General features: G+C 44.8%; 1 protein-coding gene across 2 annotated transcripts in view; it reads left to right on the top strand.

Annotated features, from left to right (window-relative positions):
• col5a1 (procollagen, type V, alpha 1) overlaps positions 1 to 17,419 on the top strand; it is a 66,569-nt gene that overhangs the window by 24,644 nt on the left and 24,506 nt on the right. For both annotated transcript variants that reach the window (XM_029515459.1, XM_029515460.1), the window contains exons 5-23: positions 6,444 to 6,575; positions 7,376 to 7,477; positions 7,568 to 8,038; positions 8,489 to 8,971; positions 9,080 to 9,136; positions 10,615 to 10,656; positions 11,235 to 11,297; positions 11,397 to 11,471; positions 13,280 to 13,372; positions 13,715 to 13,771; positions 13,932 to 13,985; positions 14,235 to 14,288; positions 14,445 to 14,498; positions 14,648 to 14,701; positions 14,810 to 14,863; positions 15,325 to 15,369; positions 16,123 to 16,176; positions 16,524 to 16,568; positions 17,296 to 17,349. In XM_029515459.1, coding sequence (XP_029371319.1) covers positions 6,444 to 6,575; positions 7,376 to 7,477; positions 7,568 to 8,038; positions 8,489 to 8,971; positions 9,080 to 9,136; positions 10,615 to 10,656; positions 11,235 to 11,297; positions 11,397 to 11,471; positions 13,280 to 13,372; positions 13,715 to 13,771; positions 13,932 to 13,985; positions 14,235 to 14,288; positions 14,445 to 14,498; positions 14,648 to 14,701; positions 14,810 to 14,863; positions 15,325 to 15,369; positions 16,123 to 16,176; positions 16,524 to 16,568; positions 17,296 to 17,349 — 2,043 coding nt within the window. The remainder of the gene's footprint in view (positions 1 to 6,443; positions 6,576 to 7,375; positions 7,478 to 7,567; positions 8,039 to 8,488; positions 8,972 to 9,079; positions 9,137 to 10,614; positions 10,657 to 11,234; positions 11,298 to 11,396; positions 11,472 to 13,279; positions 13,373 to 13,714; positions 13,772 to 13,931; positions 13,986 to 14,234; positions 14,289 to 14,444; positions 14,499 to 14,647; positions 14,702 to 14,809; positions 14,864 to 15,324; positions 15,370 to 16,122; positions 16,177 to 16,523; positions 16,569 to 17,295; positions 17,350 to 17,419) is intronic.

The raw sequence follows: 17,419 nt of genomic DNA, 5'->3' as shown, positions 1-17,419 counted from the left end.
CCAGTGCTCATCTTTGCAGGAGATTTTCCATTCAGAATGTGATTTAAGTCAATGTTGGCTTCATTTCTGAGGCAGTAGTTGAAATTTTTTTGGCTGATGGTCGCCAGGCCTCAACTGGACTCATGCTGTATTATTTCTCTTCAGCTGCAGTAAAGCTTTCGAAATAAAGTCGCTCTATAGTTCAACCATTTTCACAAGTGGAACTGACTCTTTTTCTGTCTATCAGGAAGCAGTAACACAGGTAATGCAACTGTGTGAATGGTGCTTCTGGAGGTGTGATGCCCCGGTTGGGACACAAATAGTTAGAGATCTTTCCACAATAAATAAAAATACTTATTTAGAAATCAGGGATATATATCAGGGTTGCTGTGATGTATGCTTGAAGTAAGAAGAGACCAGCAAGGCCAAGTTAAGATACGTCAGTCCTTGACTTCACTGAGGCACCACTGAAGATCAGTGATGGTCGAAATACGTGCTTCAAACAACTTGGACAAGGTCTGGAAATAGACACAAAACATCTGCCTCTGCTCTCAGTTTGATGCAGTCTTCCCCCAGATAAAATCAAATTCGTCCCGACTCTTCCCATCCGTGAAATAAAGGAATGGACGGATACAGGAAATGAAGAATACATACACCACGCTCCAACTTATTATTCCAAGGATATTTTTCTCCAAGACATTATACCATCCATGAGTTTAATTGAGACACAAAAGATTAAATGTTCATGGCACTAATTTGGAACACGTTGTATGTTATATAATACTTATAAAATGATGGTGAAAATGGTACAGTGGTCATGACTTCATTGACTTAAATTATTGAACCATGGCAATAAGTACATGTATATATTATATGTAGTGGTTGATACATTGTCTATAAAAGAAAAAGAACAAAAAGCTCAAGCCGTTATTTTGCTTCATAACTGCAGTGCTGTTTCTCTGTATCTGGTAAAATGTTCTCAATTATCTTCTAAATAAAAGAATTCAAAATAATAATTATCATGATAATAATAAATAAATAAAACAAGCATTTGAAATCAATTTGAGAGGCACCCTGACTCCATATGTGGACTTTAGTCTGTCCCCGCTGGATCCAGCAGTGCACTGTGATCCAGATGTATTAGGGACACATATTTCTTTGAAGCATTACTCATTGCGTGTAATAGATTAGGACAGATTCAAGTAGAACAATTTATGAGCACGGGGCCACAATGAAGCTGCACATTTGAATGTCACTTTTCCCTTACAGTGTGTTGAAACTGAAAAATTTAGCATTTACCACCAAGCCTGAAAAATGTCATCTAAAAATCCTACAGCTCACTTTCCGTGTATGAACGTTTGGAATCTTGTATTTCTGCTTTTTGCTGTCTGAGGTATATGCCATGCTTTACCGTCACAGCTTCTATACGTTGGCAGTGAAATGGGACGTAGACTTCGGGGAAGATGAGGTTTCCACCACGGTTAATTAGGAGAATTTCCTTAACTCATGTCAGATGTTTGTCTTTCACCCCCTTTTTCCCCTCTGTTATTCCTCTACTGTGTCAGCAAGCCCTGAAGTGTGCCCTCAGCACTTTTTCTTTATGTAGATTTCAGCAAATGGCCAAGCCAAACACTGCGGATCTACGTCTGTTGAGTGAGGCGAGCGCTCTGGTTTCCACAACCCCAACAGAACGGGAAATGGGAATATGGGTGCCTGTAGTCCTCGGAGGTGCTGGAATAATTCTTACAGAGAAGTGAGTGTGGCGTGATGGGGGCTTAGAGGCTGAGGGGGAGAAGACCCCTAGGGAGAGGCGAGGGAATGGTTAAGGTGCCATGTAGTGGGTAAGTGGGGTGGCAGACGGGCCTGTTGCTCTTGGCAGCTGCCCTGGACAATGGGATTACGTGACGGTCTGGAGGGGAAAGTGTTTATGGGTGAAAATGTGCTGGATGTCTGTTCATGGTTTAGTTGTGTGGATTCGCTGTGGACTTTTCGCTGTTAGCCTATTTGAACCATATCTGTGTATTTTGTTGGTGTGCGTCCTCACGGATTTAGTGCCCCTCCACTGTGAGTTGCACCTTTGCAGTGTGTTGTTTGGTTTTTGTGGTCAGGTTGAATAATGACCAAACGCTGAGACCGTGAGTGTTGCCGGTGTGGGCTGGCACAGAGCTCATGGGTGACTATGTAAATATGCTGCGAAAGTAGTTTGCTTTAAAATGCGGCCAGAGCTCGGACCTCCCAGAGTCAGTCATGTCCCGTCCTGCTCCGTGGGGCCCTGCTGCTCATGTTCCTTCGCTGACATCCAACCAGAACAACAAGGATAAAGCAGACTTGAGTTTCCTTTCTTCAGGCTGCTCGCTGTGTTTTGTGTGAGGAAAAAATGGTAAACAGAGTCATAATCAGCCATCCCTGGGGATATCGAGAAATAACGAGTATTGGATTGTGATAAAGCCAAGAAAGAGCAAACTTCATGAGCATCCCTAAGCTGATCAGCAGGAGGTCGCCTGACATCACCTTAAAAGCTTGCTCTAATCAAAGTAAGCCTCTGTTGGGCTCCTTTCTCTTCAGGCTGGAAGTATGTGTGTGTATGCAGGAGGGAACGGGGACAGGAAGAAGAAGACCGTGTGTGTGTGTGGTTATGTCAAATTTCAGCCAGTCGTTGTGTTGGGATGATTTTGAAAGTCCCTTTGTTTCTGTACATCGTGTCTTTCTATCCAGAAGAGCACCGGTGAACTCAGTCCACTCATCATGCATGTGGGTCGGGTTCAGATGGAGGCAGATGTTTGGCTCTGTGTTCACTGGAGGCCTCTCCTGCCCCCACCTGGACACAGCAAGGATGAAACATGTCAAGGCGGGGGGTGGCAAAACAGGGTGAGGCTGGGGTTGGAAAAACCCAGCGGATGATCTATAGTTTTATTTGCTAAATCACAGGAACAACCGACCGGCAGATTATTATGAATGGTGTGTTATTGATGAGTCTGGTTTTGCTTTTCTGCCGTGATCAAACAAGAGCTTGTAATCGCTCACAGATTTGTGTGTGTGTGTGTATGTGCTTCTTTAAAATGAATTATGTGAGGTGGGTGCTCACAGCCACGGTCGATGGCTTTCTCTGCCAGAGCTCGACATGAGGAGGGGAGCGTTGGCCAGCAGCAGAGTCATATTTCACCAGGATCCAGGGAGATGCTGACAGCGGCAGCCCAGTTATTGTCTGACAATTCTGCCTTAAGCGCCTCTCTGATGTGCCACATGATGCTCCAGAGTAGGAAAAAAGGCCACCGTCCCCTCCAAAACGGGAGAGCTGATTGCACGTCTCTGTTGGTTCCCTGCAAAGTTTGGGTGTGATTGTATAATTCCAGGGTTGTTCTTTCCTTCGTTGTGCTGTGTTTGGGAGTGGGATCGGTCTGCATGTGGCGCTGCGTGTTGATCAGCTCTTATATGGAATCTTTTGGTCTGCATTTTTGCCGCCTTAGGTGTTCTTCTTCTTTTTTTTTTTTTCAAGTGCAAATGTTATCCAATCACAGTGATAACAAGCTAAATTCCTGATGCTGCTTTTGTAGCATTTGCAGTTTTCCCATCATCAAAATCCAGAGAAGCACCTCACATATGCAAGCAATAGCATAAATATCTCAGGCTTTTAATGGGCTGCTGCAGCGCGTTGACCGTTCATCAGCAGAATACTAAATACTAAACGCCAGTTTTTCCATTAGCATACAGCTGGAATACAGTATAGCAATATTTACCGCTTCCCTTACATCTGTAAAACAGCAGCTTATATAACATTTGGCACCAGAGTCTGCCGAGTGACGTGCGGTGAAAAGAGCAGCTCCAGCTCAGAGAAAGGAAATCAGGACCGGCTTAAGTGTTTGTCACGGTGGATAAAGACTTATGACAATAGTTTTACTGTGAAGGTGTGCAGCTTTCATGGGAACAAATGTTCCCTACATACTTTTCTATCAGCTCAGATGTAATTTATGTGCAAAGAAAGCAGACAGTGTGACGTTAAGGATCCACTTCAGCTTGATTTCTGTTATTACATTAAGAATGGTTGTTTTAAAACTGTGGGTGAAAATGAATGATGTACTGTGTGTAAATTACCCCTGAGTTTGTGAGTGGGTTTGTGTTCCAAGCTGGTGTGGAGGTTGATAGCATTTACAAGACAGTGAAGCTCTGATGAAGAGACACTCTGGGAAATGTAGGACTGTGTGTTTTTGGGTTTAACCCAGAACTAAGTGGAAAAGTGAAGATATCTGAGTTGGCGTCATTGATTGTTTTTCTCTTTCGCTCTTTTTCAGTTCTCCAGACCTAATCTAAGTGTAGTTTAAAGTTTCTTGAATGACCCTCTAAGTTAAAAGTGATTGTTTCTAAATTTCCTTTCTCTTTCCATCTGCAGGTTTTGGTTTATTTTTTTATTTTTTTATTTTTTGGCTTCCCTTTCTTATAGTTCAGGACTTTTAACACAGAATAAAACTTCAGATGGTTGGAACTGGCTGTGACGATTGGCCCAACACAACTGAGCCCAGGCTCACATCAGGCTAACATTCCCCATCCAGCTTCGTTTTAACAACCCCTCTCCTGCTCTCATATGCCTCTGGCTGTGGTGTTAGTGAAATCAAATGCATCCATCAGCTTCCCCAACTTCAATGAGACCAATGAAGGAGAACACTTCTCTTTCCAGGCATGCTCACGCCTCTTTCTTTCTCTGTGTACATGTCACACATCATTAAACACATTCTTCCACGGTGCTGTCAGCGCTGCGAAGATGCTCCCATGCTTAGGTGTTTGATTAACTATCCCATTTCGGTTTCAAATTAGGATCGCGCCACTTGGTGGTCAGGATCTACCCTGACATTCTCCTGACTGCTCTGGGAGATGAATAAAAAAAAAGAGAGAGAGGGGAAGCTGAAGAATGGTATGTGAATAGGAAAGCAGTTGCAGTGCTCAAGATGGCAGGGCTGTTTTGTTGTACTGAGGGCTTATTCCCTCTTGAATGCGTCCTCATTTCAAACAGTGAAATCCGATCATCCCCTTTTGGTGCAGCTGTGACGCATGGCCTTTCCAGGACGAAGGGGGAGAGACTGTCAAAGCCATACAAAGTCCACATCTCCTCATGGAGGGTCACCTTGGGCGAATGGACCCAAAGGAAACCATTTGAACGTTTCCTGGGAGCTCACAGTTCATAGCTGGTAGAGTTATGCAATGGCTACTCCAGTCCTTCTGTCTCAGAGAAAGTGCTGGGATTTGTTTTTCTCCAACAATCACCAGAAACCTCACTAACATAAGCCAAGGAGCAGGAAACATCATCTTGTGGAGTTTTGCAACGGTTGTTATAAGGAGCTCTGTGTGGTTCGTTGGAGTGTAGCTCCTCACTGAACTGTCACTCGTCCGACCACAAATGCGATCCATTTCTCTCTGTCAGAAAAGATGACTACCCATGGGATACTGCAGCTGGAAAGACATGCTGATGGATTTCAGACTTTTGGCAATTGGACATAACCAATAACACTTCGGGATCCGTGGTGGTCGGCTGCCAGAGCAGCATTGTGTCATGGCTCTCATACGTCGCTCATAAAAATACATTTGTTTCAGCGCAGTTGACGCGTCATTTGATCGATGTGCGATGACATCACTGGATTTGGAAGTGTGAACAGGACATGTTTGGATTAGATACAGTACAGAGTTTGAGCGCGGTATGCATTCAGTTCTGAAACATGTGGCAGAAACCCACACCCAGCTCCCTATGTAGCCCGGGGATCCTTCTGAGCCTTTTCTTCCTCTCTCTTGTTCTCTCTCAATTTTCCTCTTTTCTGTCTCCGCTTTTTGAATCTCAACCCTCTGCCTCTATTCCACCCCTCCTCCCTCCGTCCCCCTTTCCCTTGACTCGGTGTATGCACACCCACCTTTAGGCTGAATGGCTTGGGTCAGCTATCGGGGAACTGCAGGTCTACTCATGTTCTCCGTGTCACACAGACTCCACTTGATAAATTCATTTCACACAATCAGCTCCGGGGCTGAATCACTCACGTAACGGTCAGATCTCGGGCTTGGCTTGTGTGTTCTGTTTAAAATCATTCATCTTCTTCGCTGTGTGTCTGTTTGTATCATTGTCGGCAGCTACATGAAGTCAGTTGTTCCGTGTTTGCTGCAAGCTTCTTTGTCTCATACTGGTGTTGCTCCGCTCTGATAGGATACGACACCGCTTGGAGGCCAGACAAACGTTCTTCACCATTTAGTCACCCGTAGATTCTCCTGGTTTTGACCTACTTTTGTAGCTGCATGTTCTGTGTGTGATAAAGCTGTATCCAGATGTTCCCCATTATTTTTATTTGCTTATTGCCCCCCCTGCAAATTCACAGAGTGTGAGACTGCCATGTCTGTAAATAATGACTAGTTGCTTGTTTATTTACGTGCCTGGCTTCTATCTGTGTCCAGTGAGTCTAACCACTTCCTGTTTTTTCTGCGGTTCCCAGGGAGACATCCAGCAGCTAATGATTGTAGCAGACCATCGTGCTGCCTATGACTACTGTGAGCACTACAGCCCTGATTGCGAAGTGCCAGCTCCCGATCAGCCTCAGAACCAGGACCCCAACACGGACGAATATGTAAGTAGCTTAACTTCTCTTAACTTCAGCTCAGTCATAATTCACAATGCCAGATCTAATTTTGGTTGCATGCAGCAAATTACGGGATATTGTAGAAACCAGACCCGCCCTACCACCAAGTCTCATCACGGCCGACCTGTCTCAATGAAGACACTTTCCCTTAATCCATAATTGTGCTTAATTCTCAAATTTGATCTTGGTTGGATCATATGCTAAAAGGAGCCGTGTAGCTTATGCAAGGGACCTGCATTGTGCCAAAGTAAATTGCTGACTGGGAAGAACACACTTTTTGGACTGTGCAATTTGTTAATAATGTTCAGGAATGATGTGATGCTTGCCTAAGCCTGCATCCCTGCACTGTGCCGCTTTTTCCGTCCTGAATACCAGAATACTGCAAACAAGCTCATTAAAGGCGTGTCAGAGTCAGCGTTACAAGATGGACAGGAAGCTTTTCCTCCTGACCTTTTCCTTTGCCCCGAGGCCTGTCAGTACACCAAAAAGGCACGGAAAAACTTGACCCGTTTTTCTTTCTTTCTAGAGAAGGGGCCACAGATTCATTAGGAAGGCTGTGGAAAAGTAATTTGTCACTCAGCCATAACGTGTTGCAACAGAGATACACGCCGTGAGGTTTTTGCGAGTCTAAGACATCCATGCATCTGTCCTATCGATGGCCAGTCCCCCGCTCATGCATCAGCTTCTCTGCAGCAACTGGGCGGTTGATCATATTTAAAAACCAGGCTTATAATAATTGAACATTGTTCTTTCTCTTTCAGTCACACTGTAATTTTTCTCTCCTTTAGAGCCCAGAGACAGACAACTACTATTATGAATACCCTTACTATGAGGATCTGGACAACAAGCCTTATGACTCAACCTCTGACAGTGAGATAACCAAAAAAGAGGTAAAAGTACTCTACCCATATCAATATCAGATTTTCCACAAATGGATTGATAAAATATAACAATCAAATATCTTTAAATTCGCCCCACAGGTAACAGACGGAGACAGTGTGGTGACCAAGGTTGAAGAGGTGTTGAGGGGCGGTACTGGCAGCACCGGCAGAGAAGTCTTGACCTCAGTCTCCACAGGCTCATCCTCCGGCTCTTCATCCTCTGGATCTTCGTCCTCTGGATCCTCGTCCTCTGGCTCCTCATCCTCTGGCTCCTCATCCTCTGGCTCATCTGGCACGTCTTTGGGCACTTCTGCCGTTGACAGCAATGCCTATGGAGAAGATACTGGCCCTTATGAGTACGGGGACTATGGGACCTACTATGATGAGGCCACGGCCTCCCCTGACGGCGACAGCTCTCGACGTATCACTGTCACCAGTGTTGGCACCGGGGGGGAGCTGGATTTGGGAGCAGCAGGCAAGATTGACCTGGGTGCAGGTACCGGAATCGACAGGAGCATCATCACCGGGGGAGGAGGGAGTTCATCAAAGATCATCATCAATGACACAACAGTGCGTTGACTTCAATTAAACTGTACCTTTGTTTTGTGAGCCAAGGTGTGTGGGATACTGAAATTATGGCCATTCGTTTAAGATCCCACCAATAAGAAGGTTACACGCTTCTACAGCGGTGCAGTACATGTTCTTCCTGCGGCCTTGTAGGTTCCTTCTTGGTACATCTGGTTGTTTTTCTCTCTCATGTCGACTAAGTCCATGTTGCACCCTGTGGCCATCAAATTTCCTCCATTATTAGCTCCAAGCCCTCTCCCCATGGCCCAGCAAGGATAAGGGATTGATGGATATTTTGGAATTGCTGAAGCTTTGGGAAGATGAGGTTTCCTAATAGAGTTGAAATAATTAGTCAATCTATCTGTTATCAGCAGTATTAGTTTGAAACTTACTCATTATTTTCTGAATTCACTCACAAGACTTTGGGATGTAACTGTATCTGTGTTTTTATAGGTGGGAACTACCTACGACTACGGTGATGGCTATGATTATAATGTTGATGGCCATTACTCCACCGGTGGAGGTGGCGGCAGCAGCAGCAGTAGTACAATTCACAGCAGTGGTGGTGGCGGCGGCGGCGGCGGCGGCAGCAGCAGCACAGTTCACATCAGCGGTGGTGGTGGTGGTGGCGGCGGTGGCGGCAGCGGCAGCAGCAGCTCCACCATCACCATTGGAGGCGGATCCACCGGAGGGGGTTCTGTCTCTGTCGGAGGATCCTCTACTGCTGGAGGTGGATCAGCCAGTACTGGAACCGGAGCTGGGGTATCCATCGCCACCGGAGCAGGCCTGGGCGTGGATGGGGACGGTGACTACACTGATCTGTTCACGGAGGAGAACATCTCAGACTATGATCTAGAAAATTATAACTATGGGATTGATGACTTAGACAAAGAAGAGCCACAGTTCCCCTCTACACCCGATGTGTACTATAACCAGGTGAAAAAACAACACAAGGACCTGTTGCCAAAATCACGATCATGAGGATGATGATGGCGATGAAGCGGAGGGGGACTGATCAAGTTTGTCTCTGTGTTTGGTGTGCAGGGCAGTGAAGCTCGTGGCGAGAAGGGACAGAAGGGAGAGCCTGCTGTCATTGAGCCTGTGAGTATCACTATTTAAACAACATGTTTGGGCAGCAGATGTAGGCTGTGTGCGCTTGTATGCACATGGGCGTGTGTTTATATCTGCAAGTACATACAGCATGTGATCCCCATCTAAACACAACCCAGCCCTCACTTCTAAGCGAGAATCCTCCGGACAAACACACTCATTTAGGGCCTACTAGACCATCCTCATAGTATCATCGGGCAACGCCTTGCTCCTGGCTGGCGATGAGGACTACAGCATAAACATTTGGAGGACAGCGATGCAGGGATTGTCAATAATCTCTAAACACAGTGTGGGCAGTGTGTAAACACAAGGAGACAGCAGGAGGGCAGGAATGGGAGGAGGAGAACAAAAGGGAGAGAGACTTTTCCTGCCTCTCTGCCAAAACATAAAGCTTTTTCAAAACACAAACAGGTTCAATAAATCCAACCGCAATTGGGGATCACACATATAGAGGTAACAATGAGAGAATGAAGACGGCACTTTGTGTTTGCAAAGGTGCGTCACACACTTGGTATTTATACCAGCTGCTTCACTTCAAACAACTGTCGCTGAGCCCCACTCAGTATACACTACTCCGTGAGTGACTGTCTTCATGTTTAAATTACAGAGGCGGGGGGTTGCATGCATTTCCTCACTGACCATTTTCCTATATGTAGTTGTAACCATGTTTAAGGATATATAATTAAGTAGTGCAAGTGTAAATGTGCCAAAAAACAAAAACAAAACACAACTTGCTTCTCAGCACACACAAACTGCAGAGAAAACTATAGCAATTCACTCCTATGATTGAAACAATGCAAGGAAACAAGCTTAAGTGGGGTGGGGGGGGGGGGGGGGGGGGGGGGGTTCAGTGTAGGGAAAAAATGCTGAGATCACCAAGTTGAAAATAAGTTTGGATAATGTCTGGGTTTCCATCCTCATAACAAAGCTGGAAGCCAAAGTGTTACCGCAAGAGCAAACAAACAAAGCAATATCCGTGTGGCTGGAGAGCTGCGACAACATCTGAGTCAGTCGGATGCTTGCAAGTGAAATCTGTGATAAACTTGCTGTTTTATGGATGCTGTGTGTGGTAGAGACACACTAATAAAAGTCTAATGAATGCATATCAAAGCGCAGACTCATTCATCTGCCAGTATCAGCTCATAGCTCATAAGTTAGATATTTCTCCCGGCGAGTGAAGGTAAAGGGAGCACCCGAGGGCATCTTTGTCTTCGTGTCTCTGCTGTCACTCGCCCTCCTGTTCTCTGTGGATTAATTGCAAGCGTAGCTGAAATGACAGGCAGGAATGTACGTGAAGTCAGCAAAGACTTTTAGACAGAGGGCTGATAAAACAGGTGTGTTGGAACATGTGTTCACGCACACTTAACTCCTGTGACCGGAGTTTTTGATGAATGGATGAGGGCCAGATGTTGACTAACAAACGAGGTTGTGGCTGCTGTGATGTCTGATGCTATCTCTCTGTGTTTCAGGGAATGTTGGTGGAAGGTCCGCCTGGGCCTGAAGGTCCAACAGTAAGTCAATCTGTCTCAGACTGTCACTCTGAGCTTCCTGTGTCCTCTTTTTCCCTTTGTGCCTTTTTAAACACCAGCATTTTTTCTTTGAAATCTCTGTTGATAGTTGATAAATAAAAGATGATATCGGTATATGCCCTCCATTTGTCTAGTCCCCTCACACTTTGCGAAGGAAAATTCAAGTTTATTGCTTCCCTTAGAAAATCCCTGGCTGCCTGATTTCTAATGCAAAGGGAGTGGCCAGCACACTTTCCCCTGAAGAGATATAGACTTGTCCAGATGCAGGAGAACCTAATTATTTGCTTAGGAAGATTTTTTTTTTTTTCAAAGACAGTACTCTTGACACCAGGCAGATGGAGTCCCACAGGACGGCCATTTACACACTGAGCTATAGACAAATAAAGAGCGCCCCGCAAAAGGATTTATAGCTCAACAAGCTGTCCCATATTGCCTCATGCATTCCTTTCTCCCATGTGTGACCACTTTACCAGATAAAAGGCAAAAGCTTTAAGTGGAGCAAATAGGACTGTTCTTTACTGTATGTTGGAGAGTCCAATGAAATCTTTTGTTTAAAATAGGGTCTCCCCGGTCCCCCCGGTGCTTCTGGTCCACCAGGCAGTCCTGGAGATCCTGGAGAGAGGGTGAGTATGAACGCTAATGTCACACTCATTTTGAAGCTCATAAAGCCTCACATAATTTGAGTTGTTTTTGTTTTTTTTTTTTTTTTTTTTCCATCAAAGGGCCCTCCTGGTCGTCCCGGTCTTCCTGGTGCCGATGGTCTGCCAGGACCTGCTGGCACTGTCCTGATGCTGCCTGTAAGTAAAGGAGTGTTGAAAGGTTAAGAATAAGAGGAAACAGTTCTGTGTTTGCTGCGTTGAAAGTGCTAAAAGATTTTCCATGCAACTCTCCTTCCTTGTTTAAAGCCAAGTGTGATGCATCTTCCTCTGTTTTATCAATAATACTGACATGTGGTTTACACAGTCCGCTGGAATGAAGGGTGGTGGTGGGAGGTTTCCTTTGAAAGCATGTTTCATGGACCTTGTGAATATTTAGTGATGTAAATCTTTGCTTTAGCAGCCCCTTGTGGTGTGTTCAATGGGCGAGACCGCCCCCATTTCGCCAACCGTGGCACTCAGGCTCAGCTGTTCTGACTCACCGTTGGCGGACTTTAATTTACCGACATGCATTTCCACATTCCCAGGCCGAAATGTGACCCATCAGGTAGTCTGTCAGCGCGTCGTCTAGTCTCAGCTGGGAAGCAAAGCAGTGCAGTCCATCCTCTCTTTAGCTTCGGCTGCTTGCAGTCACCCAGCGGTTCTATGCCGATTGCCTTCACGTCCCTGTTCCTGGAAGATGTGCGACGCTGTTGCTGTTGGAACTGATTAGTTAAACAGATGTAAAGCTGGAGGTTCAGGGGGTCCACAAAGGCTGTCTGGAGTGAGCCATGTGGCAAGCTGCGTCTGGACAGGAAGTGAAGTCGTTTGTGGGGTGTCCACTGGCAGAAAGCACGACTTGAAATCTGCTTCAGGCCTGATCAGAAACACATTGGGTTTTTTTTTTGGGCTCAAAGTGTTGAAATTGTAGAATCGTCGTTACAGGGTTAAATGACAACTCTAAAACACTTTTTTTTTTTTTTTTACGGCCCACCAGTGATGCATTTTCCTTTATATTCACTCGATCTGCTCTATTTTGAGTTGATGCTTTGTAAACAAAAAAAATAAAAACCCTCCAACTGAGTTTGTTTTCCTGCAAGTCAACAGTCTGTGTAGGTTTTGATGATGCAGAGGCAGAGGACCAACAATGAAACAAAAAATGCAGAAGTAGAAGACAACATAAACATCAGAATAGCGTGAAATGGATGAAGACAGATGGAATCAAAAGACAGACCCTAGAGGACTCATACAGCTGCGTATATTTGATTGTGACTAAGATTTTGAAGGGGTGGGCCAGTATTTAATCAAACTCAGCAGTGACATGTAGACAGAAGAAGAGGGTGTGCAATTTCATCAAAAGCTGTGAAAAATTTGTGCTCTGTGGTGGGTGAGCCGCAGCAGATCTGGCTCAGCCGTGATGTTCTGAATCAACTGTTTATGTTTTGTGTCTTGGTATCAATGTTTCAGTGATGTTGAAACTCTGCACAGCGTCTTCACTGGTGCATTGCATCTGTGAGCCACCCGGCAGTCGACCGCCTCCTCGGGAGGAGCTGGGTTGGGTTAGTTAGACTGTGGTGTGTTCTAACTAATCCAACCCTGGACCCCTCTTGCCTAAACAAACCTAAATCACACCCCAGGCTTGGATAGTCACTTTGTGGTGCAGTGCCTGCGAATCACCACCAGGTGCCAGTAGAATTTGAAGGAGACAGCCTGCAGAGGCAGCCTTTGATGGTGCTGCTTTGGCATCATGGGAGCGATGCTTAGTTCAACATCTGTTGCACACTTTCAAGATGGGGCATTAAAAGACACACTAACAGCGGAGTTTAGAATAAATGTGAACATTCAAACTTGAGCGTTCAATTTGCTTCAAGATTTGCCAGCTTTTGTAGTCATTCCATTTATTTATTTATTTTTTTTACTGGCCAGTGCCACTAATGCTCTGTGATATGTGACTGTGATTCGCTCCATAGTTTAGATTCAGTGCTGGAGGTGACTCTGGGCAGAAGGGACCAGCTGTATCAGCACAGGAGGCCCAGATGCAAGCCATCATGCAGCAAGCCAGGGTAACTATTCACACCTAATCACATCATCTCTCTGCAACAGTTGATTCTCTAGACTTGCTTGTCTAATGATTTGTTCATGTTTAAATGAAAATTTAAAATTTTAGTCTTGTTTAAAATATCCCTTTACAGTATTTCATTCATTTTTTTAAAACGTATGTGTATTTATTTCAATGATTGTTAATCACTATAACAACTATAATATTTCCACTCAGGCATAGACACAGACACTTACAGCACGCATGCATAAAAACATGATACATATAAATACATTATGTCTTCTACATATTGTTGTCTTCATCTTGTTCATGATTTTATCACCAATCGATTCCTTCCTGTCCTCAGCTGGCCATGCGTGGCCCTACAGGTCCAATGGGTCTGACTGGTAGACCTGGCCCTCTGGTACGTATTTCAAATCCCCTTTGTGGAAACACAGACTTGAAATCAATAGAAATTTTGTGTCAAAAATGGTATGGTGCACAGAACAGGCCAATTCACATTAGACCTTTCCAGATTGGTTTGGTGTCTTTTAAATCTTCTCTCTTTGTTATTTCTCTGTCAGGGTCCTCCTGGTGTACCAGGACTGAAGGGAGAATCTGGAGAGGCAGGACCTCAGGTACACAATATGGAAATATAAGGTTTTTATTTTGAAAAAGAAAATTTCTGAGGCAAAACAAAAACAACCTTTGAAGCAAGCAATCCCGTTGTGAAAGTGGGGATTCAAGTAATCCACATTTTGTATGGTATGAATCCTAAAAAACGGAGGACTGCACCTTTCTTGGCTTTAGATGGATATTTCAAGGATGGTTTAAAAGACTGTAAATGATTGAAAATTAAAAAAACTCTTTTCTGTTTTTTCCTTTAGGGACCACGTGGACCTCTGGGATCCCCTGGACCTCCTGGAAAGCCTGGCAGACGGGTAAGACTGACTGCAGCGGCGTCGTCAGCGGCAAAGCATGCAATCCAAAATCCAGTTGTCTTCTAGCCTTCATATTAGGTTTGCAGTCATTCTCTTCAGGCTGCAAGTTTTATACTTGATTTTGATTTTCTTTCTTTCTTTCTTTTTTCAAAACAGGGCCGCTCTGGATCCGATGGTGCCAGGGGCATGCCAGGACAATCTGGACCCAAGGTACCCCGTCTCCCTATTTCCCTCCTCTTTACTATTTTTTCCTCAGTTCCAATGCAGCATATTTCATGAAACCAGTTTGAAAAAACGTTGGTGTTGGAAGGCCTGACAGGAAGTACTCAAACGGCTCTCTTTCTTCCTCCTCTCCTCAGGGAGACAGAGGATTTGATGGTCTGGCTGGACTCCCTGGTGAAAAAGGACACAGAGTAAGTGCTTTTGTGGCTATAAAAAAAAAAAAAGTGTGGTTTTGTGTTATGTACAAGTGTGTGTTTTCTTTGAGTGGCACTGCTAAATCGAAATGTTTGTTGTTATAGGGTGAACCTGGCCCATCTGGACCTCCCGGTGCTCCTGGAGAGGATGGAGAGAGGGTAATACAAAGAAAATTCACCCCTTTTAAGTCCATTACACTGTATTGAACTAAGATGGCCGATTGTGATAAGGAAGTGTGTCCATGTGTCTGACTAGTTCATCACTTAAGTCTTATTGCTGCTGCTCAAACACAGAAATAACTCCAGAACTTCTTCTTTTGGCCGAACTTGCCTTTTTGCTGGAATCGGAATTTCCACCTTTCCTCTCCATCTCCATCTTTCTCACTCATTCTTCTCCTTAATAATTTTTGATCTCAGCACACCTTTATCTGCTTCTAATCTCCCTCCACATCCTCATTACCGACCGCTGATGCAACCTGATCCCCTCTTCCCCCTGCTTTTTCCTCGTGCCTGCTCATTATTTCTCGCTGCCAGTAATGCGCACACACATCCTGACTTTCTCCTCCATTATTATTCACTGTCTGTTCCACGTTCTGACCCGCTCTCCCTCTCTTTCCCAGGGAGATGATGGAGAGATCGGACCCAGGGGACTTCCTGGTGAACCAGTGAGTGATCACGTGTATTACCATTCAGTCTGAGACTGAGAGATTGCTAGATAGGGCTGAGAGGCCCCCTCTTGTGACCTTGTTGTGTTTGTGTCAGGTATCACTTACAGACTGTGGACACAGCTCATGTAAACAGGAGTTTGTTTGTTTGGGGTTTTTTTTTTCCCATATTGCTGGAAAGTACCTTTTGATCAGACCTCTATACTAGTGTTTCCTCTATTCGAAGGAATCATCAGAGGTGAGAAATGTAGGCAGCTCTCATCAAGCTTGTTATAATAGCCTCCCACTCTCAGGCAGGATATTCCCCATGGACGAAAGGGAGGGAAAGACAGGGAAGGAGAAACCATCTGTAAGACCTTGATGCCTCCTGCTATGATTTATTTTGTCCACCAGGGTGTGCTACGTTGGTTTTGAATTTGTTCGCTGGGGACAGTACGTCTTATTAGGTAACTGTAGCTGTGAGGCAAAGCACAGGAATTCAAAGCAATGTTTGATAACCGTAGCTGTGGGGAATAAATGTGTAGTAAAGGGGTGTGGGGGGAGGTGGGGAGGGCCAAAAACCTTTGGGCTTTTAGCTTCCGCAAAATGTGACTCTGAAGAATATCCTCAAGGACATTTAGGAAGTCACGTTGCTTCTACACGTATAAGTTTGAGACTTGGTTTAGCTGAACTGGTTTAATAATTCATTCATTAATCCCTTCACAGTTGTGATAAAGCTCTCGGTTTGATTTTCCTTTTTCTTTTCCACCCCAGGGCCCCCGGGGTTTGCTCGGACCAAAGGGACCTCAGGGACCTCCCGGACCCCCTGTGAGTTGCCGTGCCCTCTTCTCACCTTCCTCACTTCCTCATATCCAGTACCGTTGCCTTAGATTCACAGTTTTGAATGCAGAATCAATTTTAATAGGCAACAAGAACAAAAGACTCTTCAAACTGCATCCACAGGGATATACAAAGCTCAATATATCTCAGACAGCATACAAAACGACACAGCCTATGTTATGTCGGTTCAACAGATTTAATTTAACCTGGACAGTGCTCATCAATCAAATGGCTTTGTTTGAGCTGCTATAGTGGAAATACAGAGATCAGAGATTTGCCCTTGTATGCTGTGTGTGATGTGTGTATGCTAAATGTGTTTATGTCATCCGCTGCAGGGCGTCACTGGAATGGATGGCCACCCTGGACCCAAAGGAAACATTGTAAGTGAAGCCAGAGTTTATGAAGCTGCTAATATACAGAAGCAAAGACTGCCATCGAAAAACACCCAGTTTCTATTTCGTCCATGATGCCGCCTCATGCCATTTCTCCCAAATACATTCGAAGAATGCATCGCAGATAACAAAGAAGAGACCGGCTGTTTTTAGATCACTCTGAGCAGGCCAAATCATTTTAGGTCAATTTTTGGTAATGCGAGGCCATAATGAGAAAATTCCTGGCTGGAGCAGCTTGTCTGTTCGGTTGGGAACGTTCCAACTAGGTGGAGACAGAAAAACTCCGGCTTTCCCGCACTCTTGGACTGGAGAAAAGTAATTGTTTGCCGTTTTTTTTGAGAGAGAGAAGGTGTTCGTGGTTCAGCAGTTTCTTTCATTAGGAAATTAGAATTGAGTGTGTCCTGCTTACGCATGTGCACCTTCTGCCTTCTACGAGCCGCAGCAGCACGGATATTGCTGCTATTTCTCCAAAATTGTGGCTCGTTTAGGTATGAGAAGGTAATGATGTTGTTACACGCTGTTGGGCGTCTTTCAATTTGTATTTATTCACATCAACTTTTCATGTTTAACTTGCCATATGGAGGAACGAATCACTCTTATCCTCACACGGGACTTTTTTTGCAAGCTAATAAAGTCATCAATCTCAGTTTGAATAATGAGATTTCCAAAATGTACCCTTTTTTTTTTTATCCCTTTTCTTTTTGTTTTTTTTCAGGGACCTCAAGGAGAGCCAGGACCTCCGGGACAACAAGGCAACCCAGGTGCCCAGGTCGGTGAAACAGGTTTTCTGACATTAGATCTTTTGCTTCATCCATCAAAGAAAATATTCTGAACGATTT

This window comes from Echeneis naucrates, chromosome 12 (assembly GCF_900963305.1).
Source record: "Echeneis naucrates chromosome 12, fEcheNa1.1, whole genome shotgun sequence".
NCBI lineage: Eukaryota > Metazoa > Chordata > Actinopteri > Carangiformes > Echeneidae > Echeneis > Echeneis naucrates.
The sequence above is the reverse complement of the archived record's forward strand: the minus strand, read 5'-3'. Positions and strand labels throughout refer to the sequence as shown.